This window comes from Dasypus novemcinctus, chromosome 12, assembly GCF_030445035.2.
Source record: "Dasypus novemcinctus isolate mDasNov1 chromosome 12, mDasNov1.1.hap2, whole genome shotgun sequence".
Taxonomy (NCBI): Eukaryota; Metazoa; Chordata; class Mammalia; order Cingulata; family Dasypodidae; genus Dasypus; species Dasypus novemcinctus.
The window spans coordinates 97097625-97124387 of NC_080684.1; the positions used below are offsets into that span (position 1 = coordinate 97097625).

General features: G+C 60.4%; 1 protein-coding gene across 1 annotated transcript; it reads right to left on the reverse strand.

Moving 5' to 3' along the window:
- Positions 1-5665: 5665 nt before the first annotated feature.
- Positions 5666-21452, reverse strand: RAC2 (Rac family small GTPase 2). Its single transcript, XM_058308781.2, has 7 exons — positions 21312-21452; positions 19651-19722; positions 14276-14393; positions 13500-13562; positions 10208-10367; positions 6924-7056; positions 5666-6374 (listed from the first exon to the last, which is right to left on the reverse strand). Exons 1-6 carry the CDS (start codon positions 21344-21346, stop codon positions 6926-6928), a joined length of 579 nt encoding a protein of 192 aa, XP_058164764.1. The 5' UTR covers positions 21347-21452; the 3' UTR covers positions 5666-6374; positions 6924-6925.
- Positions 21453-26763: the final 5311 nt, after the last annotated feature.

The following is a 26763-nucleotide window of genomic DNA, read 5'->3' on the forward strand; positions in this document are numbered from 1 at the left end:
TACTCCCTAATTTTGGTGGCGCATATAATCCAGTAGCTTCCCAAGAAAGCACGTTTAGAAAGAATCCTCCTCTCACACTTTTGATAGTACGGCTGGGTATAGAATTCTACATTCAAATCCCTTTGACTCAGTTCCAGGCTTCTGCTGAGAGGTCCAATGTTATTCTTATTCCCAATCTATTGTAATAATTTTACATAGCAATTTTTCTTTATTTTCAAAGCTTTTAGGATATTTGCTCTATGCCTGAATTTCAGATGTTTCACAACAGTGGGCTTTGGTCAGGACTTTTGTTCTTTATTTTTTGGGGCACTCAGTGGACTGTTTTAAACTGGATATTTCTATTCCTCATTTCTGGGAAAATTTTTTCTATGATTTATTTCTGGAACTCCTATGAGGTGATGTTGGGTCCCCTGGATTCATCCTTTAATTTTCTTGTTGCCCACCTCACCTTTTCGTTCTATCTCCTGGGAATTTTGTGTGTTTTTAGCTTTTTTATTTGTTTGCGTGCTTGCTTATTTTATTTTTATCTTCCAACCCTTCTGATATTTTTTAAATTTTTGGTCAATCTGCTTTTCATTTTCAAGACCTCTCTTCTGTTTTCTGAATGCTCCTTTGTTAAGGTATCCTGTACTTACTGTGGATATAGGGGGCTTCCAAGCAGCCCTCCGTTTTCAGCCTCCAGACTCACCATCTACGGTGCCTGCACCCCTTAATTCTGAGGCTCTCTGGATTCTGCCAAGCCAGGGCATGCATCACTTTCATCTCCAGATCCCTCACCTGGCCCGGCCACATGGCAGCGGGCACTTAGGCTTACCTTCCCCCGGCTCTGTTCAGTCACTTACTGCCCCTGCATCTGCTCCCAGCCCTTGAGCAGGGTGATTCAGGATCACTAGTTTCTTGGAAGATGGGAGTTTGTGTTTCTGTTTCTTGTTCTTCTTGCTGTGAGCTGCTTTTCATTGAGGGGGAGAGAGTGGAAACTGCTCTCCCCTGGCAACTTGAGGTCGGAAGCCTCTACTTTTCTGTAGGCAATATGCTCCGGCACCCGTGGGCCTAGCCACGTGGCAGCTGTTTATGCACCTGTCTGTCGGCCCCTAGCCTCTGAGCCCAGGAGCGGGGAGCTCTGTCTCACTCTTCGCTGCACCTCTGGCTCCTGTCGCAGGGGACATAGAGCACGTGCTTAGCACAAGGGGGATGAGTTAAATGGCGCTTTGGGCCCTGAGGGGAACTGCTCACTTCTCCTTCCCGGGGGCTTCTGGAGCCTCCTGGGCCTGCCTCTCCCACCCAGCCAGAAGTCCCACATCCCACGAGGCTGATGGACTCACATGTTCCCAGAGGCGACCACTCCTTTGTAGGAGGGGGGTGTATGGAGGGTAGAGAGGAGAGGTGAAAGCACAGGAGTGGACGGCAGGGGCTCCAGACCCACACGGCATTGGCTCAGGGTCCCTGGCTGGCTGACACCCCACCCCAAAGCACAGTGCCTGAGAACGACAGCCCTTGAATTCCGCACCACACAAGGGTCTTTTGTTCCAGGGCTGCCGTCGTCCAGGCACAGGGAGGGCTGGAAGGCTGGGCTCGACTGGTGGAATGACTGCATCTCTCTCCATCAAAGTCCAGTCCTTCACCTGCAAAGGAGTTGGGACGAGCAGCGAGCATTGATCCAGCATCTGCTGGGTACCCAGCACTCACCAGGGCGCTGGTGTCAAACTCTGGAGCAAACAGACAGGTCCCTGCTCTCCTGGAGCTTACAGTCTAGCAGGGAACTACTTGTTAAACAAATAAAGCCATTCAATAAATGCTCAATGACAAGCACAGAGAAGGACTGTTCCTCAACAGGGGCCCAGAGAGAGACAGAAAAAGAAACAGGAGGTGGTGTTTGAGATCCGACTGTGGGAGGGCTGTGTGTGATTGTGTTCCAGGTGGAGGGGACGGTTTGAGCAAAGGTCCTGTGGTAGAGAAGGACTTGACGTCTAATGAAAATACTGGAAGCAGTTCTTTATGGCTGGAGCTTTGCATAGAGAGGGAAAAATGACACGAGATGGATTCTGGAGGTGGCAGCGGTGACACCGTGCCAGGCCCGTAGGTCAGGCTGGGGATTTCCTTCTAAGTGTCCTGTAAGGCCACTTGGTGTTCACCAGGGGAGTGCTTTGATCTGATGTGTGTTTTCACGTGACCCCTCTGGTTGCTTGGTGGGGAGGGCGGGGGCAAGAATAGAAGCAAGGAGACCGGAACGTTAAAGCTGGGATTGCTGTTAGCCAATATCCCTCCCCCCCCACTGTGGGGGGAGTTTGCTTCTCTGTCCCAGCCCCATGGAATGTGAGTGGAGGCCTTCGATGTGCTTGTGCAGATGGCGTGGCCTCCTGTGCCCTGGGCTCCACCTGGGAAGAACATACCCCAGACACCGCTAGTGTTAGGAGGATAAGAAACACCGGGCGTCCACCTAGCACAGCCTGCAGGGAGGAGCAGCCCGCCCAGCCCCCAGCCTGACCCAGACCCCCCCAGCCAAACCCGTCCTCCAGCATCTGATCCACTGCCAAACCTGCAGCCCCGCGATCACGAGAATGAAGGCTTGCCGCTGTTTGCCTTGAAACTTTGGGGTGATTTGTTACACAACACTATTGTGGCAATAGCTGGCTATGACAGGAGGCCTTAGCAGTAATGCAGGAAAGAAACCATGGTGGCATGGCCAAGGCTGGCAGTGGGGGCAAGGAGAGGAGGTGACAGGAAGAGAGGCCATGTGCGTGTGAGGTTCTCAGGAGACCCGACAGATAGGTCCTAGTTCCCCGGGCTATCTGCTGAGCCAGCACCCCCCCACTGGGCTGTGAGCGCCCCGAGAGCAGGCCCACGGCTGACGCCCCTCTCCAAGCCTGCGTTTGGCACACAGCCTCGGTAAGTGCTGGCTGAAATGATGGACTGACTGGATGAACCTACGGTTGTCTTAGCAAGCTTGACGGCAGCAGGACACATCAAGGCACCTGGGCAGCACAATTGTGTTTGTAAATGGGAAAGCCCCCCCACACCCCCACCGGTGGAGGATGGACCACGGGCAGAGGGAGTGGAGGCAGGGAGACCGGGGAGGAGGCTGCAGCCACTGCCCAGGGAGGGAGGCCGAGGCCGTGAAGTAGCAGTGGGCTGGATGAGGGGATGGCTGCGACGGCTGTCGGGAGCCGAGGTGGCCGGGCTTGGTGGCCAGTTGAATGCTGGGGTTAGGGGAATGGGGGGCCCCTGGGGACCCCAGGGTCTCTGGTTCAGAGGAGGGAACCAGGAGGCCCTCCTTGTCCGAGCCCTTGGTGAAGTGGTCTTACCTGGCAGGTGCTCTCCTCGCCCACCCGGCGGTGAGTTCATCGCCATCCGGGGCCCAGTCTGACGCATCGCAGCCCCACGCCCAGCCCAGGCCTGGCACTAGGTGGGCGGCTGGGAGCAGCTGTTCTCGAGCAAGCCTCACCACGTCGTCGGCTGCCACCCACAACCAACACTGCTTCCTGTTTCAAAACAATCTCCCTCCCAGACTTCTCTCAAGGTTTCTCTTTCTTATCTGAAGGACCTCGGTGCTCAGCCAACGTGCAGAACAGAAACGAATGACGCTCCACATTCAGTGACTGCTGGGCACGATGACATCGTTGAAAGAACACTGGCCCAAAGGCCTCCATACAAGCACTGTCAGCTCACAGAAAGCTCGACCAACAGGGGCATAAATGAATGGGGGCTCGCGGTTCTGTTTTGTTCCCACAACCAGGCAGCCACTGGCACTGGCTCAGCTGCCAGCCAATGCCGTCAGGGACCCGGGCTCTTTCTCTGGGTCTGCTCTCCCACTTTTAGCCCGTTAGCTTGTATCTTCTTGCTTGTGACGTCAGGGTCTCAGGATGGCTGCTGCAGCTCCAGACATCCCATTAATAGTCAAGGCAAGGAAAAGGGACAGGACAAAGTGCAATGCCAGTTGGGTCTGACGTTTTTCTTGGGAAGAAAGCAAAACCTTTCACAGAAACCAACTTTCCAGACGACTTTCACTGACGTCAGCCAGAGCTGTGCATCCTTGGAACCCCAGCTGCAAAGCCGGCTGGGTAAACGAGCATTTCACCTGCGGCTAGGTTCAGCGCTGGATTCTGCTAGCCAGGAGGGTGGGAGCAGTGGCAGGGGCCCGGCAAGCAACGTGTCGGCCTTATGGGTTTGCCTGCTGTACCTCCATTTCCTTCTCTGCAAAAGGGGACCTTGAGTCCCACCCTCAGAAGGCCGGGGTGAGAAGGGCGAGGTGGCCTGTGTGCGGGGTGGGGGGGGGGCGTGCACCGAGGGAGGGTCTATTTGTTGAGGTTACCAGAGTGACTGCCACCCGAAATGAATCCGCACAGGAGCCCCGCTCGCCCTTGGCCTCCGGGCATTTATAGCTGTCAAACTTTTATTTGGGGCTAGGGTCCGACTCCCCGAGTCCGTTTGTGTTGTGTATGTGGGTTTTAATGTTTTCTTTTTGTTTTGGAGAAGTATCTTTAAAGACAATGACCTTGTCTGAGCTGACGCTAAGCAAAGCAAAGGACCTCCCCATGGCACCCGCACCCAGGCCCTTTCAAGAGGGTGGGGCTCCTGGGAGGAGAGTGGGCTGGAGGGGCCCTACCTGGGAACTTTGGGACACTCGGGCGGTTGGGCAGGGGTGCGGCCGGGAGCTCTGCGGAAGCAGACGTGGACACCCAGCAGCCTCGCTGGGATGCGGGGCACTGCGGTGTTTGGGGGTGGGCTCTCGTATCTCTTTGACCTGAGCCCTTCTAGACTACCAGCCCCCTGAGGGCAGGCCCTCGCATGTACCACTGGACCCCTGGTGCCTTGCACAGAGTAGGCAGTCGGTACAAACATGCTGGACGACGCCCGGCAAGAGCAGGCAGAGAGGAGCAATTTCCGGAGCGGCCAGCCTGGCGCTTGCTGGGGCTGGCTCTGTGCCTGGCACTGGTGGCTTCTTTAGTCCCTATAAACCCTGAGGTGGGTGCTTTGGTACCAACACCCCGACTCTATGGGTGGGGAAACTGAGGCCCCACTCTCAGCCACGCAGAGGGAGAGAGAGGACTCACACCTGGGCAGCCTGGCAGCGGTGTGCACTCTCTGACCATGGGCCCCGCTACGGAGGAAAAGCAGTCACCTTCCTTCTAGAGAAACGCACTGTGGCTTAGTGCCTGGGGGACCGACACTGCCCCCACAGGTCAGGACACTTTCCGTAAGCCCCAGCGACGGAGGACTTTGTGGCTACCCAACCCCCATTTCCAGCAAGGGGGCCCAATTTCCAGCAAGGGTCTTGATTTCCATTTGGGAACCAGTCGCTGCCCTCGTGTGAAATCCCTGGTTCCATCGGCGCTGGCTCCACTCCTTGTTCTAGTGACCTGTGGGGCAGGCCTGGCCAATCAGAGCACAGCATCCCCCTGGCAAATGTGACCGGCTGAAGGGTAGACAGGTTCAAGACCTAAACCTGCCCAATCACAGTAACCCTTAACTAGAACCTTGCCATGGCAAAGACACTGGCTCCTTTTTGCGGAACTTGAACCTGGAAGGATGAAGCCTTGAGAGTAGCCTCCTGCCTGAGCGTGAAACCAGCTGGCCAAAGGGAGAGCCAAGAGGTACCGGAAAGTGAGCCTGAACAACCCCGTTGGGCCCTTGATCAAGCCGGGCCTGAATCATGCTCTTTCCAAACTTGAGTCAATACATTTATTTTCTGCTTAAGCAAGTTGAATTGAGTTTTCTATTTCCATTAGCAAAAGTCCTCACTGGCAAGGTAAACCCAGTTCATAAGCCCCCTAAACAGAGTGAAAGTCTAGAAAGAGGCCAAGGTGAGTCGGACCCAGACTCCTGAATGGCTGGGCAAATAGCCACAGAGATTCGGAGAATTTAAGCTGTTTAATGTTGCCCAGAAAGGAGACTTAACACCAGGCGGGCACACTTCTGAGGCACTCACTTCAACTCGGTAGGAGGGAGAACTTTCAGACAAGCAGGTTCGTCACTAAGAGAGCAGACAGTCTGGGAGGGAGTGAGCACCCCGTGCCTGGAGGTGTGCGAGTAGTGGCCAGCAGCCACCTGGCGCAGTTTCCAGAGGGGACGCGGGCGCTGGGCAGGACCGGGGCAAGTGGGTGGTGCTGACGCATGCGGCGGCTGGCGCTGGCTCCAGGGTCCTGGGGCCCCCCTCTGCCTGTGGGGAGGCGGGAGGGTGGGGGGGGGTTGAGGGGCAGCGGCTGCAGAGTCACACCTGTCCGGCCACAGAGAGGGCAATCGGCCAAGCTCTGCCACCATCTGCTAAAAAAAAAACGCCACAGGAAGGGGACAGCATGGCTGGCCGGGGCACCGCCGGGCCGTGGGTGGGGTCCTGAGAGGTCAGGGCCATCTGGCTGGGAGGGCCGGGGTGCAGCCTGGAAGGAAGCAGGCAGGGGCAGAGAATGAGGGGAGCGGGTTCGGTGCTGGCTCGTTTGCCCCCCCCCCTGCCCTGCACCGCCCCCCCTACCAGGAACCTCCATCCCCCCAGTGCCGGCCTCTGAGCAGCCCCCTCCGCACCGCCAGCCCACCCCTGCTCACCCTCTTCTACCCCAGGAGCCTCTTAGCTCGGTCTGCCCCGGCCCCGCCCACCTATGTGGGTGTCAGGCCTCCCCCCTCCAAGGAGCTCCCCTGCCTCGTCCTCCCCACCCTTCCCTGCAGGGACGGGCAGGTGGCGGCTCCGTGACACCCGTGGCCCAGCCCAGCTCCGCCCACCCACCCAACGCCGTGGGTCTCCCTTCCGGGAAACCTGCTTCCCAGGCTGCGACTGACTCGGGCAAGTGACCAGAAGGCTGGGGAAACCGAGGCCACCTCGATAGGACGCCTTCTGTCCCTGGCCCCGATACTGCAGCCACTGCTCAGCCCCTCCCAGCCTCAGCCTGCGGGGGGGAAGAAGGGGCCCCGGGATGGTGGGGACGGGCCCTTACCCCTAGAGGAGGCTGCAGGGGCGCTTCTGCGGCCGCGTGGGCTGGGGGCACAGCACGGCCCGGATCGCCTCGTCGAAGACGGTTTTGAGGCCCCGCTGGGTGAGGGCCGAGCACTCGAGGTACTTCACCGAGTCTGGGGGTGGCAGAACGGAGGCCTGGGTCAGGGCCGGGGCAGCGCCCCCCTCCCGGGCCGCGCGCCCGGTGCCCTCGGGGAGCTGGGCCGCCTGACCAGGGCCTCCGGCTCCCTGGGCCTCAGTTGCCCCGTGTCTAGAAGAGGGAGCCTGAATTCTGCGGAGAGGCCAGAGCCCACGGGGCGCCCGCGGCACCTCGCGCCCGTGAGCCCGGGGTTTGGGAAGGCAGGCAGGCAGCTTGAGAGTGTCCCAGCAAGAGAAAGAAGGGTGCGGCTACAGTGTCGGGGCCTCCCTTTTCTTCTAGAAGGCAGCCACGTGCCTGCCGGCCTCCAGGCTCCCCGTTTTGGCACAAGTGCTCTCTGGAGGCCCAAGGCCCAGCGTGACAACGTCAGAGTCATCTTCATCTTACAGATGAGGAAATTGAGGCTCAGAGAGGAGACGCTTGTCCAAGTCAACACACTGGACGGGACCGGTGTGGGCTGGGGGCCCTCGGCGAGGGGCCGGGGAGCTGGAGGGCGGCCTTCCCCTGCTCGATCACCAGGGAGGGAGCCCGGGGCACGGGCAGTGGGGAAGGCAGGCTGGCCCCGCTCCCAGGGCCAGCGTTCCTTGACCTTCCGGAAGGAACCTGTGTGACTTCCTGTGTCCACTACAACCCAAATGGTTTCCCTGAAGTGAGGAACTGCAAAAACCCCTGCTGCGGGCCCGGGGGCCTATTTCAGAAACAAGAGGAAGGAGAGGGGCGAGAAGGGGGAACTTTGCATCCTCCCCGGCCGCTCTTCAGCGGGGGAGGAGGGCGGGACGCGCGTCAGCACCTGCTCCGGGCAGGCCCCCAGCTGGGTGCCCAGCAGCCCTGCAGCCCTACTGTGTGTGCTTCCCCATCTCAGCAAGGGGGGACCAGCCCGGAGAGGGGAGGCCACGGGCCCAAAGGCGCAGCCGGGAAGAGGGGAGCCAGGGCCCCGCCTGGAAGGCAGGACCCAGGGCATGGGGCTGCGGGTCCCAGGGCATGGGGGGCAAAGGGTCCCAGGGCATGGGGGAAAAGGGTCCCGGGGCTTGGGGGGCAGAGGGTCCCGGGGCGCGGGGGCAGTGGGTCCCAGGGCGCAGGGGCAGCGGGTCCCAGGGTACGGGGGAAGAGGGTCCCAGGACTTGGCTGGCAGCACAGACGCCCCAAGGCTGGCCCACATCTCCCAGCCGCACTCTGCTTACGGCGGTCCCCAGGTACCTGGCCACTGTCTCCTGAAGGGGACCATCAGCCAGTGCCCACTCCTTCTGTCTCCCCCCCCTCCCCCCACCTTCCTCCCCCGGCACCGTCCTCTCGCCCCTCAGGACTCGCCCTGCCCTGAGCCGGCCCCTGGGCTCGCTTCAGCCGCTGACCTGCCCTGGCACCTGGCCAGGGCCCTGCTGCTGGCCTCACTCCTCTAGGACATGCTGCTTGTCATAACTGAGGCCGGGACGGGGGAGGCAGAAAGGGCACAGGGGAGGCAAGGCGGCGACAGACGCCCTCGTTTACCGGGCAGAGGGGCCCGGCGGCCCAAGTTCAAGTCCAGGCTCTGCTGCACCTGCCCAGGTGGCCTTGAGCCAGTGAGGTCTCCTACCCGAGCCTCAGTTTCCTCGTCTGCAAAGTGGGGGTGATAAGAGTGATCCCTCAGAGTTGCCGTGAGAATGCAGCGGCGGGACAGGTGGGGCCCGGCAGCCCAGGGCTCGATCCACGCCAGCCACGGGCATCAGCTGGGGTAGGAGCTGCCCCCCAGCTCGTCATCCGGGGGCGGGCAGCGGACATGGCAGGGGTGGCAAAGGCGGCCACTGCCCTCATCAGCCCGGCGATTCCCGTGGCCTTCATGGCCGGGCAGGTCTGAGACTACGTCAAGGTCACTGTCCCTGCACCATCTCCACCTGGGATTAGGTCCAAGAGGGACTGGGAAGGGGCCCAGGCAGGACCCTGAGTCACGGCCTTATGAGGAGGAAGGGCCTTTGGGGATTATGGCCAGCTGTGCTGATGGGGAGTCTGAGGTCCAGAGAGGGAGAGCAAGTGATCCGAGGACACACAGCCAGTCGGTGCTGGAGCCCAGACTAGAATCCAAGTTCCGCACTCAAGGCCTGCGCTTCCAGTAGGAAGGGGCAGGTGCCAGCAAGCCCAGGGCTATGGTCTTAGGAAGGAGTCCTTGGGGGACAGGCTGGGTGGAAGGAAGAGAAGACAGGGGCGCTCTCCCCGCTACGGTGCAAGGAGAGAGCAGTGGGCCAGGAGCCGGGCCAGGCCAGGGAGGCCCCGGGCAAGATGGCGCCCGCTGGTCCTGGGGCGGTGGCTGCGGTTTCTCTTCCTGTGAAGAGGTGCAGTCCCAGGGCCCTCCCACTTCCGGCGGAGGAAGAGGGGGAGGGGGTGGGGAGGCCTGCAGGATTCGAGCGGCTGCCAAGCCCAGGCCCGGGTGAGGTCCCATCCCCGGGCCGGAGGCCACGAGCGGCCGGGGCCCTGGCCACCCACTGGTCGCCATCCCCCTAGATCCAGCAGCCCCCGCTACTCCAAGGCCCTACGCCAGCAATTCAACGCCCTGGATTCAGAGCGTGCCCCGCCACCTACACTGCGTGACCTTGAGGAGTCACCTCACTTCCCTGGCCCAGCAACCTGGAGGCAAAGAGAAGCCGAGCAGAGAAGCCAGGGGAGGGGGAAAGGGGAGCCGGGAAGAGGCGGAAGGGCATGCGTCCTCCTTCAAATCCAACAAGGACACCTCCTCCAGGAAGCCTTCCCAGGAGACCCAAGCTTGTCTTGGCTGCCCATCCTACAAGCAACCTCAGCACACCCCTCTCCATCCTTACTTCTTCTGTTCAAACACACCTTACTCCCTTATTTTCAATGCCCACGTAAGGTAATAATAATAATAATAGAGTGCTTCCCTTGTGCAGACCCTGCTCTAGCAGCTTCACCTGCACTAACTCGCTTATTTCTCCCAGCCACACTATGAGGAACTGTAGCTGTCACATGCTTTGTTGATGAGGAAACAAAGGCACAGAGAGGCTGTGTGACTGGCCCAGGGTCAAACAGCACAGCCAGGGTCTGAATGGCACAGCCTGGCCTGGAGCCTGGGTCTGTCATTGCCGCGAGGCCGGGGTGCCCTCCCCGCGCCAGCACCCAGCCCTCCTCTCTGAGCCCGAGCCCCGTACCAATCTCCTTGGCCAGGGCCAGGCCTTGCGGGTAGGTGATGGGTGCCAGCTTCTTCTCCTTCAGCTTCTCGATGGTGTCCTTGTCGTCCCGCAGGTCCAGCTTGGTGCCCACCAGTATGATGGGGGTGCTGGGGCAGTGGTGTCGCACCTCGGGGAACCACTGGGCAGGGGTGGCGGCACCAGGTTGGGGGGGCATGAGATTGGGGGGCAGGGGGCACCAGGTTGTGTGGGGACAGGGGATGCCAGAGTGGGGGGCAGGGGGCACCAGGTTGTGGGGGGCAGGGGGCACCAGGTTGTGGGTGCAGGGGTCACATGTGGTGCGCAGGGGGCACCAGGTTGGGGGGCAGGGGGCACGAGGTTGGGGGGCAGGGGGCCAGGGGGCACGAGGTTGGGGGGCAGGGGGCACCAGGTTGGGGGCAGGGGGCACGAGGTTGGGGGGCAGGGGGCACGAGGTTGGGGGGCAGGGGGCACCAGGTTGGGGGGCAGGGGCACCAGGTTGGGGGGCAGGGGGCACCAGGTTGGGGGGCAGGGGGCACCAGGTTGGGGGGCAGGGGCACGAGGTTGGGGGGCAGGGGCACCAGGTTGGGGGGCAGGGGCACGAGGTTGGGGGGCAGGGGGCACCAGGTTGGGGGGCAGGGGGCACGAGGTTGGGGGGCAGGGGGCACCAGGTTGGGGGCAGGGGGCATGAGGTTGGGGGGCAGGGGGCACCAGGTTGGGAGGCAGGGGGCACGAGGTTGGAGGGCAGGGGGCACCAGGTTGGGGGGCAGGGGCACGAGGTTGGGGGGCAGGGGCACGAGGTTGGAGGGCAGGGGGCACCAGGTTGGGGGGCAGGGGGCACGAGGTTGGGGGGCAGGGGGCACCAGGTTGGGGGGCAGGGGCACGAGGTTGGGGGGCAGGGGGCACCAGGTTGGGGGCAGGGGGCACGAGGTTGGGGGGCAGGGGGCACCAGGTTGGGGGGCAGGGGCACGAGGTTGGGGGGCAGGGGGCACGAGGTTGGAGGGCAGGGGGCACGAGGTTGGGGGGCAGGGGCACGAGTTTGGGGGACAGGGGGCACGAGGTTGGAGGGCAGGGGGCACCAGGTTGGGGGGCAGGGGCACGAGGTTGGGGGGCAGGGGGCACCAGGTTGGGGGGCAGGGGCACGAGGTTGGGGGGCAGGGGCACGAGGTTGGGGGGCAGGGGGCACGAGGTTGGGGGCAGGGGGCACGAGGTTGGGGGGCAGGGGGCACCAGGTTGGGGGGCAGGGAGCACCAGGTTGGGGGGCAGGGGCACGAGGTTGGGGGGCAGGGGGCACGAGGTTGGGGGGCAGGGGGCACCAGATTGGGGGGCAGGGGGCACGAGGTTGGGGGGCAGGGGGCACGAGGTTGGGGGGCAGGGGCACGAGGTTGGGGGGCAGGGGGCACCAGGTTGGGGGGCAGGGAGCACGAGGTTGGGGGGCAGGGGCACGAGGTTGGGGGGCAGGGGCACGAGGTTGGGGGGCAGGGGGCACCAGATTGGGGGGCAGGGGGCACGAGGTTGGGGGGCAGGGGGCACCAGGTTGGGGGGCAGGGGCACGAGGTTGGGGGGCAGGGGGCACGAGGTTGGGGGGCAGGGGGCACGAGGTTGGGGGGCAGGGGGGCACCAGATTGGGGGGCAGGGGGCACGAGGTTGGGGGGCAGGGGGCACCAGGTTGGGGGGCAGGGGGCACGAGGTTGGGGGGCAGGGGGCACCAGATTGGGGGGCAGGGGGCACGAGGTTGGGGGGCAGGGGGCACCAGGTTGGGGGGCAGGGGCACGAGGTTGGGGGCAGGGGGCACGAGGTTGGGGGGCAGGGGGCACGAGGTTGGGGGCAGGGGGCACGAGGTTGGGGGCAGGGGGCACCAGGTTGGGGGGCAGGGGGCACGAGGTTGGGGGGCAGGGGGCACGAGGTTGGGGGGCAGGGGCACGAGGTTGGGGGGCAGGGGGCACCAGGTTGGGGGGCAGGGAGCACGAGGTTGGGGGGCAGGGGCACGAGGTTGGGGGGCAGGGGGCACGAGGTTGGAGGGCAGGGGGCACTAGGTTGGGGGGCAGGGGCACAAGGTTGGGGGGCAGGGGGAACGAGGTTGGGGGGCAGGGGGCACCAGGTTGGGGGGCAGGGGCACGAGGTTGGGGGGCAGGGGGCACCAGGTTGGGGGGCAGGGGCACGAGGTTGTGGGGCAGGGGGCACGAGGTTGGGGGGCAGGGGGCACCAGGTTGGGGGGCAGGGAGCACGAGGTTGGGGGGCAGGGGCACGAGGTTGGAGGGCAGGGGGCACCAGGTTGGGGGGCAGGGGCACGAGGTTGGGGGGCAGGGGCACGAGGTTGGAGGGCAGGGGGCACCAGGTTGGGGGCAGGGGGCACGAGGTGGGGGGGCAGGGGGCACGAGGTTGGAGGGCAGGGGGCACGAGGTTGGGGGGCAGGGGGCACCAGGTTGGGGGGCAGGGAGCACGAGGTTGGGGGGCAGGGGCACGAGGTTGGAGGGCAGGGGGCACCAGGTTGGGGGGCAGGGGCACGAGGTTGGGGGGCAGGGGCACGAGGTTGGAGGGCAGGGGGGCACCAGGTTGGGGGGCAGGGAGCACGAGGTTGGGGGGCAGGGGCACGAGGTTGGGGGGCAGGGGGCACCAGGTTGGGGGGCAGGGGCACGAGGTTGGGGGGCAGGGGGCACCAGGTTGGGGGGCAGGGGGCACGAGGTTGGGGGGCAGGGGGCACGAGGTTGGGGGGCAGGGGGCACGAGGTTGGGGGGCAGGGGCACGAGGTTGGAGGGCAGGGGGCACCAGGTTGGGGGGCAGGGGCACCAGGTTGGGGGGCAGGGGCACGAGGTTGGGGGGGCAGGGGGCACGAGGTTGGGGGGACAGGGGCACGAGGTTGGGGGGGCAGGGGGCATGAGGTTGGGGGCAGCAGGGGAACATGGCACTGAGTGGAAACAGGGCAGAAGAGTGGGAGGGAGAAGAGGCGGGGTGCGGGGTGAGGGTGGGGGAGAAGGGACAGGAGCTTGTGCAGGGAGGAGGGCACGTGGTTGTGGGGAAGGGGGTAAGCTTTTGTACAGAGATGAGGTGAGCAGGAGGCCGCGGGGAGCGGGGTCCGTGGTTGTGGGGGGAGAGGGGCCACGGGTGTGGAAGGTGGGGAGCAAAGCCAACTCTTCCAGCACCCTCCGAGACCCCTCTGGGTGCCCTGGTTGGCCCTGGGGCCCCTCCCTGCACCCCCCACAGCGCCGGCTGCCCCAGGGACAGGCCTGACGTGCGGCCCAGCCTCCCGCAGGGCCACCTGCCCCAGGTAGCCCGCCCCGCCCAGCCCGCTCACCTTGGCCCTGACGTTCTCATAGGAGGCGGGGCTGACGAGGGAGAAGCAGATGAGGAAGACGTCCTGGGTGAGCGGGCAGGCCTGTGAGGGGAGGGCGCTGGGCCCGCCCCCCCACCTCAGCAGCCATCCAGAGCCCGAGCGGCCCAGGGGCGGGCGTCGGGGCACGGAGCAGGGAGGCCCCCCTGAGCCAGCTGCTGCTCTGGTTTAGAATCTAACGCTCAGGACAGGCCCTGTGCTGAGGGCTTCAGCCCGGGACAGCAGCAGCGTCGGCCGCTCCCCACCCCACGGAGGCTGGCCAAGGCCAAAGGGCTCCCCGGGTGCACCCAAGCAGGGGCCGACTGGGATTGCGCCACTCCCACCCAGGGACTCCCACCCACCGCACCTCCCTGCCCTCTGGCTACAGCCCCACCCTCCAGCCACCCTGGGGGAGGGCCAAGGGCGCCTCCAGGCATGCCCCCCCACTTCTGTCCCTCTGCACCCCGGAGGTCACTGTCCTGGGCTCCCGACTGGGCCCTGTCCAGGATCTGCCCACCCCTGTGAGCCAGGGGGTGGCAGAGCCCAGGAGGCAGAGGGCTGGGAAGACGGGGCGCAGTGATTACAGGGGACTGGCTCTGCCCAGAGAGGTGTAAGGCTTCTCAGGGGAGCAGCATGACAGGGGAGAGTCAGGGTTCACCAGGCTGAGCTGACTGGAAGGGCATCCTAAGCAGGGGGAACAGACAATGCAAAGCCCAGGAGCCTAACTCCCAGCACCCAAGGAGCAGGTAGGGGCAGCACACCGTCTGCGGGTAGGAGAGCGGCCGGAGGCGGTCGTAGTCCTCCTGCCCGGCGGTATCCCACAGCCCCAGGTTCACCGGCTTGCTGTCCACCATCACATTGGCCGAATAGTTGTCAAACCTATGGGAGCAGGCGAGACGGAAGGAACGGTCAGTCTCAAACACCACTGCACTGTCCGACGGCAGAGATCTTGACCCCGGGAGGGGCAGCAGCTGGTGATACACAGCACTGTGCGGTGGGGTTTTCTTTTACTCTCTCACTACCAATTCATTATCTTAAAAACCTAAAATGCAGGTACGCAAAAAGAAGGGAACATCTCTTGATCGTTTTCTGCCCTTAACTGTTCTTTGGAAACGTGGCTTTCAAGGCTGCGTACCACTCCCTCCACGGCGCCATCAGAAGTCCACTCATTTCTTACGCTGGGCACTTTGGTTGGAGAGTTGTTGAATGTTCCCCCCTGCCTTAGGGTGCCGCCCCCACCCCGCAGAAGCAAACCTGAGATGGGGAGGTGGTGCAGGTGGTTTATTTGTGAGGTCATCCTAAGCAGCAGGAGAGGGAAGTGGGGGAGAGACAGGGAAGGGACAGCCGCCAACGAGGACACGCTGCTGAGCTTCATTGCTGGGGACGACCGGGGCTCACTCCTGCTGGGACACCTGGGAATCAGCACAGACGGGGTCCCCCTGGCATCTGTGCCTCCCTCCAGCTCCCACTGGCAGAGGGCTGCCCCTGGGGCTCTGACTTCCTGACCTTCCGGCCGCCCCACAGCGCACACCGGAAGCTCTTGCTCACAGGCGGTTTCGGGAAATGCCACCGGCACGCGCTGGAAAGACAGGTGCCAAGCAGACAGAGGTGGGGCGCCTACAGCAACTGCTAAGGTCTCTCTGTTGGCACCAGAGAGGTCTCCAGAGCAAACAAACTTCCAGATGCAGGTGGCTGTTGTTAATCCAACTCGGTAGAAACTTGTTGGGCACCTACTATGTGTCAGGCGCACTGCCAGGTGCTGGAGATCCTGAGGAGCACAAGCCTGACCCAGCGCCTCACTGTCTGGGTAAGATACTTGGACATGTTACAAGGAGCCTGACAAATGAACAAATGACAGGGAAGGGGAAGTCCGGGGGTCTCTAAGAGGGCAGAGCCTGGGGCTCTAAGCGCTGTTGGGGAGGGTGGGCTGGACTTAAAAATTTCTCAATATACACATCCCTGAGAGGAAGGTACTAGTTCATGCTGCAGAAGAGAAAACTGGGATCCGAGAGGTACAGCAACTTGCCCAAGGCCACACAGCCAGCGAGTGTCCAAACTGGGTAAAAAGTCAGTCAGCGCCACCTGACTCCACATCCAGTGCTCACTGCTCCATGCCAAAGCTGTGCCTCCAGGGATGCACCTATCCGCTGCCCCTGGGAGTTAGGAACAACTACCTTCTCTCTCCTCAGTGTGGTCACTCTCACAAGCCCTGCTTCTCATGCCCCTGACCTGGTCCACTGAGATCTCCAGCTCCTCAACTTCTCTTCCCATATTTGTTCTCACTGAGGTTCTTCTCCCCCTCTGCTTGCCCAACTATTCCCCACCTATTCCGGCACATGGTTCTCCACACTCTCCAGGCTGTTCCCGACTGTGCCTCTTTCTGGAATGCCCGTCTATCCCCTTTTCACCCTTGCCTCCTATTCATGCTTCAACACTCTGCCCAGGCAGTTCCTCCTTTGTGGGGAAACCTTCCCAGCCACATCCTTCCCTATCCCCTACCCAGAAAGAGCCCTGCTGTCTCAGGCTTGCCACCTCGTGAAGGCAGGTAGAATGGCTTTAACCCAAACAGAACCAAAACGCTTTGGATGCCACCTCCTCCGTGCAGCCCTCCTAGAATGCTGCTTAGCACCCTAATGCTTCAGAGTCACTCTGATGGGCCTCTCCTGAGAAAGACAACCTTCCCTCCCCCAAAAGTGAGCAGGCTGATGTTTTTAACACTCTGACTTGGCTCAGCCCTGGAAAGTCTTACTGGTCACCTCTCGGTTCCTCAAACGGCCTCGCTCCCTCCTGCCTGGAAAGCTCCTGCAGACACCCACTTCTGACCTTCCACTCGCCTTCCTCCTTCCCCGGCCCGGCTGACTCTTGCTCATTTCTCCAGTCCCTTCCTCCAGGAAGCCTTTGCTGACCCGCAGGCCAGGTCAGGGCGCACGGCCCCCCAGCACTCCCTGGTGCACTCAGCACCTTGGTCTGAGCCCCAGGGAGCAGGCACCAAGCGGCCCGTTCCTCAAGGCACCGGGGGCCGCCCCAGAGCCTGGCGCACACGAGGGGCTCAACACCCCATCGTTTCAGGAAAAGGGTGCTGCCGCGGGAGACACGGCTGGGCTTAGTTGGAAAAGGGGTGCCTGTGTGGTCTCTAGCTTTGCCCAGCACTCCTTTGGGACAAGCAGAGGCTGTTAGGACATTCTCTCCTATAACATCCAACCTGAAATTCCAGTGCCAAAAGCCCCCCAGGATTCCTTGAGCCAAAGGCACCCATCCCTCAGGGGTCACGGGGCAAGAGCTGCGGTCCAGGTCCTTGTAATGGCACCTGCAGCTCCTCAGTGCCAGGCAGGGCCTAGAGGCCTTTGTACATGAGGTCTTGAAGGCTCACATGTTTCTAAATGAAAGGACCTCAAGTTATTCCCATTAGACAGATGGAGAAACTGAGGCCCCAGTGGGTCAGATCACTTCTCCAAGGTCACCCAGCTCTTTAGCATAGGAGCCCAGATTTGAGCCCTGCTCCCTCTGTGCTATCCATTAGTGACAAATCAGTGGACGAATGAACAGCAGAAGGTTGCTTCGCCCTGGGACAGCTGCCAGCTTTGGGAGGAGGGAAAAGAGCTCCTTGTGGCTGTGTGACCCTGGGCCAGGCACCTAGCGTCTCTGAGCCTCTGTGAAAACAGCCCGACCTCTTGGGGCCATTAGGAGGCTCCAAAGAGACACAGGACTTTCCAGCCCGCTTTGGGAGCTGCTGCGGAGGCGTTTTTGACGCCTCTGCCCCCCCCCCCCCCCCCGCCACACCAGGCCCTTCCCGGAGGACCAGCTGCCAGAGCCGCGTGGAGTGCCACAGGGGACCCCTTCCACCGTGTCAGCCCTCAGCCCCGTTTTCCAGGTGAGGAAACTGAGGCTCACAGACAAGAAAGGACCTGATCTCGCAGCAGTGGCAGAGCAAGGACCAGATCCTGTGGCCCAATTTAGCAAAGCCCTTGTGTTAGCACTGCTGCTCTTCCGTAGAGGAGACTCAGTGCAGGCCCGGGGGCTGGCGCGAGTGTGCGGCGCGCAGGGAGCCCCCGTGTCCCAAGCACCCAGGGCACCGGCCCTGCTCAGCCCTTCAAACCTCCGTCACTGCAGCGGCCCCAGAGGGGAGAGTCAAGCATTGTCCCCGTTTTACACACAAGGAAACCGAGTCTCAGAGACGCCGAGTGGCCTGCCCGAGGTCACACAGCTCGGGTGTTTCACCAGAGTCTGCTCCCCAGGGCCGCAGGCCAGGTGCTGCTGGGACCAGCCACCCGGGCAGCGTGACCTGGAATGGGGCTGGGAGGGGCCAGAGCCTCACCTGACCACAGCCCCCGGCCACCCCTCAGGACGGGGCAGATGTCCCAGGGCTGAAGCCCAGAGACCAAGGGGCGTGCGGGGCGAAGGAGGGTCGAGTGGGGGCAGGGGCCACAGTGAGCGTTCTGTCTCTGTCCTCAGGGCGATGGGACCACCGGCTGCCCCGGGCCGGGCGGCTGACGGGGTTGGGGTTTCCAAAGGCCCCTCCTGGCTGCTGGGTTGGAAGTCTTTGGGGGACCAGCGGGGTGGCTCTAAGAATGGCTCCAGGCGGTGGGTGAGGGTGGCTGGAGATGGAGGGACGTGCGCATGGCACAGAAGGGCTGCGTGAGCACCAGCAGGGTGGCCCAGGCAGCTCGGCCCAGCCAGGGGACCACCCAGAGGCCGGGGTGCGGCCTGCGGGGCCAGAAGGCGCAGCAGGGCCCCCGGACCCAGCGAGAGAGGCTGGACTCCGCCCTGGCCATGGAAATTCCAGGCTCGATTTACCAGTTCAGTGGAGCGGCAGGCGCAAATGAAGGTGAAATCCAAATAGTGGGCGATCCCACCCTAGTGTGCCCTTCCTCCCCGGCACCCACAGGGCACGGCCCACTGGCGGCCAAGCTCCAGCACCTTCTCAGGGCAGGCCGGAGGGGCCCTGAGACGCGCTCCGCACTGTTCTAGAAACCGGTGCCACAAATCCACCTGGACAGCTTGCCATGGAGCGTCCCGCCCAGCCGGGGAGGCAGAGAGGAGCAGCAGGGCCGTCAGATCAAGGTGGGGGCTGGGGTAGATGGCGGGGGACGCGAGGAGGGAGGGGCCGCCTTAGACAGGGTCAGGGCACCGACACCCACGGAGGGAGCCGGAGGACAGCAGGGCTGCCAGGTAGCGGACACGGGCACGCCCAGGCGTGGGGAAGGCCGCAGAGTGCGGGGGGCGCACCTGCAGAGGGTGGGCAAGGGGGCGTGTGGGAGGAGAGAGGCTGGGGGAGGGGTGGGGGTGGGAGATGTCCTTCCAGGATCTGAACCCGCGACAGGAGACGGGCTCTAAGCGGGAAGGGAGCCACAGGGGAGAGATTTTCACTTTGAAAGTCTCACCCGGGCTTGGGTGGGTTTGCACGGGGGTTATGAGGTGGGGGATAAAGGGGGTGGGGCTAACTTCCCCTGTCACAGGCACCCCGAGGGCAGGTACGCAGCACAGGCCAGCCGCAGAACGTGCCTCAGTCTCCCTGTCTGTGAAGTGGGGGTTGACTCCGACACAGGCTATAAACCCGTGCTGGGGGCTGGGTGAGTAAATCCCTGCCCCTCCCTGGGCTCCGGGTCCCACCTGACTCGCCTCTAATGGCAGAAGGGAGGGCCAATCAGGGGGCAGCAGCATAAGTTCCCAGTGTCTGATTGGCTGGCTGGGCCTGTGGGGGGGGATCCCGGTTCCCGGGTTCAGCCTCAGCTGTTCGCCTGGCCTGGCCACTGCCCAGTTCCGAGCTCCTCTAGCTTATCTGGTCTCGAGCCTGAGGGCCCCCCAGGCTCCCTAAAACCCACCCCACCCAGCCCAGAGAAGGAGCCCTCCCCACCTTGATTTTGGGAGGCCAGGCCCAGCCTCAGGCCCCCCCAACCCTAGCCCTCCTCACTGGGCGCAGTCTCCCTTCGAGCCGGGGGCCCAGGGCACCCCCTGTTCCCAGCCCTCTTCTCCATCGTCCGTGGCTGCCTCCCCAGCTGGATTAGGGCAGCTCTGCCAGGGCATCACCCGGCTGCCAGAGCCCCGGGTACCCAGGCCCAGGAGGTGCCTGAGCGGGGGTGGACGCGGCCGTGCGCCCCTCCCCGCCCCCGCCGCCCCGCGCCCCCCAGGCACTCACACGGTGGGGATGTACTCCCCCGGGAAGGCGTTGGTGGTGTAGCTGATGAGGAGGCAGGTCTTTCCCACGGCTCTGAAAGACAGGAAGTGGAGAGGACAGCAGTCACGGCCCTGCCAAGACATGGGTGCCCACCCGGCGGGAAGACCGCAGGGCCAGGGCCTCCCCTTCGGAGGCTCCCCAGTCAGTGTTCTCAACCTGGGGACCCCGCGAGAGCCGTTCAAGTGTGGACGTCGGGGTCCTGCCCCTGAGATTCTGACCCTGGATGGGGGGCAGGCCTGGGGATCCGCGTTTTGAACACACTGGTGGTGGTGCGGGGTTCGAATCCCGACTTACCACCTACCAGGGCAGCACCTTGGGCAAGTCCCTCAGCCTCCCCCTGCCTCAGCTAAGAGCCCTCCCCCTGGGCGAGCTGAGAATTAAACCCCACGAGGCCTGGAGAAGGACTTGGCGCACGGGGCTTTGGAGTCGGTGATTTCAGGTCTCCAGCAAATTCCTTAACTTTTCCCACCTGTAAAATGGGCCTGATCGGAGGCTGGGAGGGAGGATAAAGCGGAGGCGTGGCCCCAGTGAGTGCTGAATAAATGCTGATTATTCGTGTCGTTAGTCTTGTTCTCTTTCCCACCCCACTCCCGGCTGTGAAAAGGGGGCGCAGGTAGCACAGGGGGAAGCCGAAGGAAGGCTGAAGGGGCAGCTTGGGGCCCTCCGCCGCTCCATTTTGTCACTTCCTGTTTGAGGGCTGCGCACCGTTGCCCTCAAGGTAACACTGAATGGCTGGACCGCAGCCCCTGATCCCTTCCCCTGATCAGACACAAAGCAGAAGTGAGCAGGGGCCGGGCAGATAACAGCCCAGATAAGGGCCAGTGCCTCCAAGTCAGCTGAGGCTGCCTCCAGACCTGTCAGAGCCAGTGGCCACGTGCCTGTGGGCTGGCCCCTGGACTCAGCCGCTGGCAGGTACGAGAGGTTCAATGCGTGGGGCCTGTCACTCTGCAGATGGGGAAACTGAGGCCCAGAGAGGGCGCATGACAGCCCGAGGCTGTTGGCATCTGTCCCCCGCCCCCCACACTCTCCCCCTCCCGTCCCTTCTCGCCTCCTCCCCTGACTCTGTCTCTGGAGGTTCAATGTCCCCTCCCCCTTCTGCTCCTCACCCCATCCCCCTCACCCCCACATCCTCCCCAGCCAGGGGGAGGGAAGAGGAGGCCGGGGCAGGAAGAGCGGGGATGCCACTCAAAATACCCCCAGTGCTGCCGCCCCCACCCTAGGGGCGTGGCCCGCCGCCTGCACCCTGATGGGTGAGCTGAGGTTCAGAGAGGTGCTCGGCCAGCCCCAGGCAGCCCAGCAGCGGCAGCAAGCCCATGCCTGAGTCCGGGCCAGCCCGGGACAAAGCCCCATCCCCACCTGCATCCACAGAGCAGAAGGCGAGGGTCGCCCCGGCACTGGCCAGGGACCCCAGCACCCACCGCCAGGCCTTCACCCCCCAGCCGGGCCAGCAGAGGGTCCAGCTGCCCGCAGCCCACCCTGGGATGTCCTCCCTGGGAGAAGAAAGAGCCTCCCATCCGCCTCCCGGGGTCTCCTCCATTTGCCGGGCAGGGGGCTTTCCGAGGCACGCCGGGGGCAGGAGGGCCCTCCTAGGGGGCTGGGAGGAGGGCCCTGCAGGTACCTACCCGTCTCCCACCACCACACACTTGATGGCCTGCATGGTGTCGGGGCCTGGGGCGCGCCGTGCGGGCTGGGGCGCGCGGCTCTGCAGGCAGGGAGGGCTGGAGAGGCACGGGCGCGGCGGGAGGAAGCGGAAGGGGAACTTAGCCAAGGCGCTGCCCCGGGGCCGTTGGCGGAAGGCGGGGCGTGCGGTCTGGCAGGAGGCCCGGCCCTCAGGTGCTGGGCCGCCCTGGGCGCTGGCCGCCCCCGCCCGCTCCCCCGCCCTGGGACCCTCCTGGCTGGAGAGACTGTGCTCCGGCAACTAGCAGGCGCCAAGGACTCATCCCGTCCACGCTAAGCTAGAAGCTTCAGTGAGCACCTACTGCGCGCCCGGCCTGGCACCAGGCGCTCCCAGGATGCCAGAGAAACAGCCTGTCCCTGGACCTCCAGAGAGGGCAGGACAGACCTGGGTGTCTGTAAGGCAGGCAGGAAGCGAGGGGGCCACAGGGGAGTTCCAGGGAGGGGCCTCAGCAAGGAGGGAAAGCTGCGGGCCCCGAGGCGGCATTTAGGCTGGCACTCAAAAAGGTGGTGGGTCGGAGGGGTGGCGTCAGCAAAGGCTCCTCCAAGCAGGGGCCTCCCTGTGTGGAAGGATGTGGGGGGCCATGTAGGAGGCCGGAGTGGGCAGTGGGGTCCCCTGGTGGAGGGACTTGACCGAGAAGGGGCAATAGAAGGAAGTGCTGGGCAGTGCCCCCCATGAGCCAGGCACTTTCCTGGAAAGTTCTGAGCCATTGCTCCTTTCCACCTCGCAGCTGCCCTGTGAAACCCAACACCATGGCCCCATTTTACAGATGCAGAAACTGAGGCCCTGAGAAGGCAGTCGACTCACCCAGCCTGAAATCAAACCCGACATCCCAAGACCTTCTGGCACCCCCAGTTGCTGTTTGGGGAGCAGAGCCCGAGCTCAGCAGCTCGTGGTTCTGGGGGGTGGGGGGGCCTCCTCCCCCATAGACACGAGGGCTCTCTGGGTGGGCTCCGGAGGGGCACTGGGTCTCCCATTCGGCCCCCACTCGGCCGAGCTCGTTACTGTCTACGGTCACCGCTTCCCACCCCCAGCATCTTTCCAGCTCCTAGGGTCGGACTCACTGGTCACATCCCAGACCAGCCCCTCAGGACAAGCTGGGGAACACAACCTGCAGGAGGGCCTGGAGCCCTGGCGCCTGCACCCAGTGCACGGGGAGGGCCCTGCACCCAGTAGCGGGGAGGGCAGAGTCCCTTGCACCTGGTATCTGCAGGCTTGTCTGGCCTCTGGTGCCTCGGGCTGTGTCCAAGAAGGCAAGTCCTGCCTGGTGGCCAAACCTCTCATCCACAGACACTTCAGGGTCCTAAAAAGGACTTTTGCAGGAGGGGACCTGCGAGTTCCCCAAGGACCTGCTTCAACCCTTGGCAAGTCAGTTATGAAAATCTGCCAGCACGCTGGTGTCTCTCCTTCTGAGTTCGGCCAGGCTGAGATGAGACCATGGGCTCGCTCCATGTCAGGCGCCCAGCCCAGAGTCAGGAAGGCCAGGCGACCCCTGCCCCCCGACGTGTCCCCCCCTCACGTGCCACCTAAGAGCCTTATCCTGGACCCTGCCCTATATCCACATTCTTTTTGTGCTTCCAAAGCGGCAGCCGCGCCCTCGGCCCTTGGGCAGCATTTGGTCATCCACAGGACAGCCTCTGGGGTGCTCCCTAGCGTTCGCCATTTTACAGAGGAGGGAACCGGGGCTCACCACCACGGCACTGGGAGTGCATCCAGCTCTCCTCGGCCAATCCCTCATTCCAGAGATGGCGAAGCGGAGGTCCTAGGGCAGCAGCCTTGACCTTGGGTCAGTTCTCATTTTCCTTTTCTTCTTCTTAAGTGTCTGCACTGAGATATAATTTGCATACAATAAATTGTACCCATTTAGAGTGCACAATTCCGTTCCTTTTGACAACACGCGCCCGTGAACCACTCGGCCCCCTGCCCAACAAGATGTGGAGCATGACAGAACATTCCACCTCCCCGGGCCGTTCCCTCGCGCCCTCTCTCTCTGCCTGCTGCAGGCTCAGCTGCTTTCTGCCACTAGCGTTTCTAGAATTTCATGCAAGTGGACTCACACAGTGGGGCTTCCTGTGCAAGGCTTCTCTCACGCGGCATGGTCTTGAGAGCCAGCCACGTTGCAGCGTTCGTCGTGGCTTGTCCCTTTTTAGTGGTGAGCAGTGCTCCGCCGCATGGACGCATCATGGGCTGCTTATCCACCCAGCCCATCCTCTTTAGCCTTGGCAAAACTCACTGAATCACTGGACTGTGAGTCTTCTGAGTGCGCATCGCTGAAGGGGGCATAAAGGTGATCTTTATCCAATGCCTACCTGAGCACCCTCCACCACGCAGGAAGCAGCTGCCTGGCCCGGCTTACATACCTCCAATGACAGGGAGCTCATTCCCTTGGCGGACATGTCTTGACCAGCCTAGCCTGTTAGAAAGTCCTTCCTTATTTTCAATCCAATCCCACCTCCTTGGATCACCCTTTCCTTCGCCCTACTTCTCTGTCCTGGGGTCCTTCAAGCCAGTCTGCTCCCTCCTCCCACCTCAGCCTGAGGATTTGGGAGGCGCAATCCCCACCCCCATGGTGTGCTGGCAAATGTTTTATAACCGCTCTTTGGAGAAAAAAGTATTCATATGTATTCGTATACATAGGTGCATGCGTTTATTATCAATCTTACCAACACAAAGGATTGTGATACACAATTTTTAAATAATAAAATACACAGAGACCTTTTTATAAATTCCATATAGCCAGTTGATTCTCGGGGAATGTCTTTTAATAAGTTGTGACTTTTAATAAACAGAAATTTTAATTTGAATGTAGCCAAATTTAAATGTTCTCCCCTAATGACGTAAGCTCTTCGAATCTGGCCTAAGGAGTCCCTACCTACCCCAATTTCATGGAGATATTCTCCTACATTTTCTTCTGAAACTTTTTAAATTTTGCTTTACATATTTCAAAATTATTTTCAAAATTGTTTACAGTTATCACTGACCTTTGCTCTTCCAAATCGCCTTTAGAAAAAGCTTGTCAAGGTCTAAGAAAAACCATGTCAGGATTCTGATTAAAACTGTATTCAATTTATAGAGGGATATGAGGAGATTTGACATCTTTATAATACTGAGCTTTCCTGTTCATTAACATGGCATGTGTGTTACTCAGCCAAAGGTGCTGCTGCAGAATGCCAGAAACGGGTTGGTTTTTATAAAGGGTGTTTATTTGGGGTAGGAGCTTACAGATGCCAGGCCATAAGCATAAGTGACTTCCCTCACCAAAGTCTATTTCCACGTGTGGGAGCAGGATGGCTGCCGACGGCTGCGAGGGCTCAGGCTTCCTGGGTTCCTCTCTTCCTGGAGCTTAACCCTTCAGCATCAAACCCCAACATCAAAAACCCCCAGCATGGAAAAGCTTCAACTCTGTCCTTTGCCATGCCTTACCATGCCATTAGGGCCACCCTAATGCCGTGGCCCAATCAAGGCCCTAATCATAACTTAATCTTGCCCAGGTACAGACCAGATGATAAACATAACCCAGTATCTATTTTTGGAATTCATAACCATCTCAAACTGCTACAGCATATTTCTCCTTAATACCTTTCAATAAAATTTTATAATTTGCCCCAGAAAGGCCATGTATATTTTTCATAAAATTTATTTGTCTATACCTTATTAATTTCAATGCCATTGTAACTAAAAGTTGTTTTTTTTTTTTTATTGCATTTTCTATTTGTTGCTTATACGTAAAAAAAAAATGTCAGGTTTGGGAGATTGGACCTATAAATATGGCAACCAGAAAGGAAATTCTTTTTATCATTTATTCATAGATTTTTCTACTAACAAGTCTGAGGCTGTCTCTGTAGACAGTCTTATTGGAGAAAAATGACAGTTTTATTGCTTCCTTCCCAATTTTCACAATGTTAATTCCTTGGTTTGTCTAGAACCTTTAGTGCAACGTTGAATAGACTCAGTGACGCAGAATCCTCTTCTCATCTCTGCTTTGAAAAGAACGCTTTCAGTGTCGCACCATTTATATGATGTTTACTGCAGGCTTTTGACAGGTATTGTTACCAAGTAAAGAAGTTTCCATGCTTTTCTGCATATCGGCAGTTCTTGTTTTGTCTTGTTTTGATCAGAAGAGTGTTTGCTTTTATTAGACGTTTTTCCTGTGTCTCTGGAGATGTGCTGAATTACATGAACACATTTCCTACTGTTCCATCACCCCTGCATAATTCTAACAGTCACTTTGGGGGTGCTGCTGGCTGCCCCTCAGGCTCCACTCTCTGCTGCTGCTTTTTTTTTCTTTAGGTACCAGGGCCAGAGATTGAACCCAGGACCTTGTATGTAGGATGCCGACACTCAACCACTGAGCCACGTTGGCTTCCCTGAGTTGGTTTTCTCGTTTGTTTGCTTGTTTGTTTTTTTGTTTTTAGGACGTACCAGGAACTGAACCCAGCATCTTCCACGTGGGAAGCAGGCGCTCAACTGCTTGAGCCACATCGCGCTCCTCTGCTTCTTTAATTACTGAGCTCAGCTCCATGTGGCAAGTTTGGGGGGAAGAGTAGGAATGGAAGTGATGTGTGCAACTTCTGAGCCATCTCCTTGAAAACTAAACCATTTGTCCTGTGCGTCATACCCTCTCCCACTGGCTAGGAAACAGAAATGCTGAAGCAACGCTGGAAGTCATCGCTTGAGGATGGCAGAGCTGGACCACTCACCTCTGCACAGGAGAGAAATAAACTTCTGTCTTCTTCAAGCCACTGTGTTTTGGGGTCTTTCTTCCTCAAATATTTGAAAATTTGTTATAGCCTTCTGGGTCTGATTTTGGAAGTAATGGGGGTAGAATTAATAGAAACTAATTCAATTTCTTTAATGGACATGGGGCTATTCAGAATTTTTGTTACTTCTTGAGTCTTGATATCTCTTTCTAGGAAGTTCCCTGTTTTGCTTAGGTTTTCAAACTTATTGATATAAAACTACCCATAGTATTATTTTACATATTTTTATCTGTCCTTTTTAATTTCTGTTATGTCCCCCCTTTTCATCCAATATCATTTATTTGTACCTCAGCGCTGGTTCTTCTTACTCACTTGCTCTAGGAGGAGATTAATTTTATTAATCTTTTCAATAAACCAACTTTTTGCCTTGTTAATCCTCTCTACTAAATATTTGTTCTCCACTTAATTTCTGTTCTTGATTACTTCCTTTCTTTTTCTTTTCTTGGGGTTTATTCTACTATTCTTATTTTACTTCTTAGTTTAGAATGCTTAGTTCATGAATTCTCAGCCTTGTTTGTTCCTACTGTAAGCTCTTAAGGCCATAAATTTTTCTTAAATATTGCTTTAACTGCAACCTACAGTTTTGGTATGCAACGGTTTATTATGTTTTAGTTCTAAGTATCTTTAAGTTTTCATTGT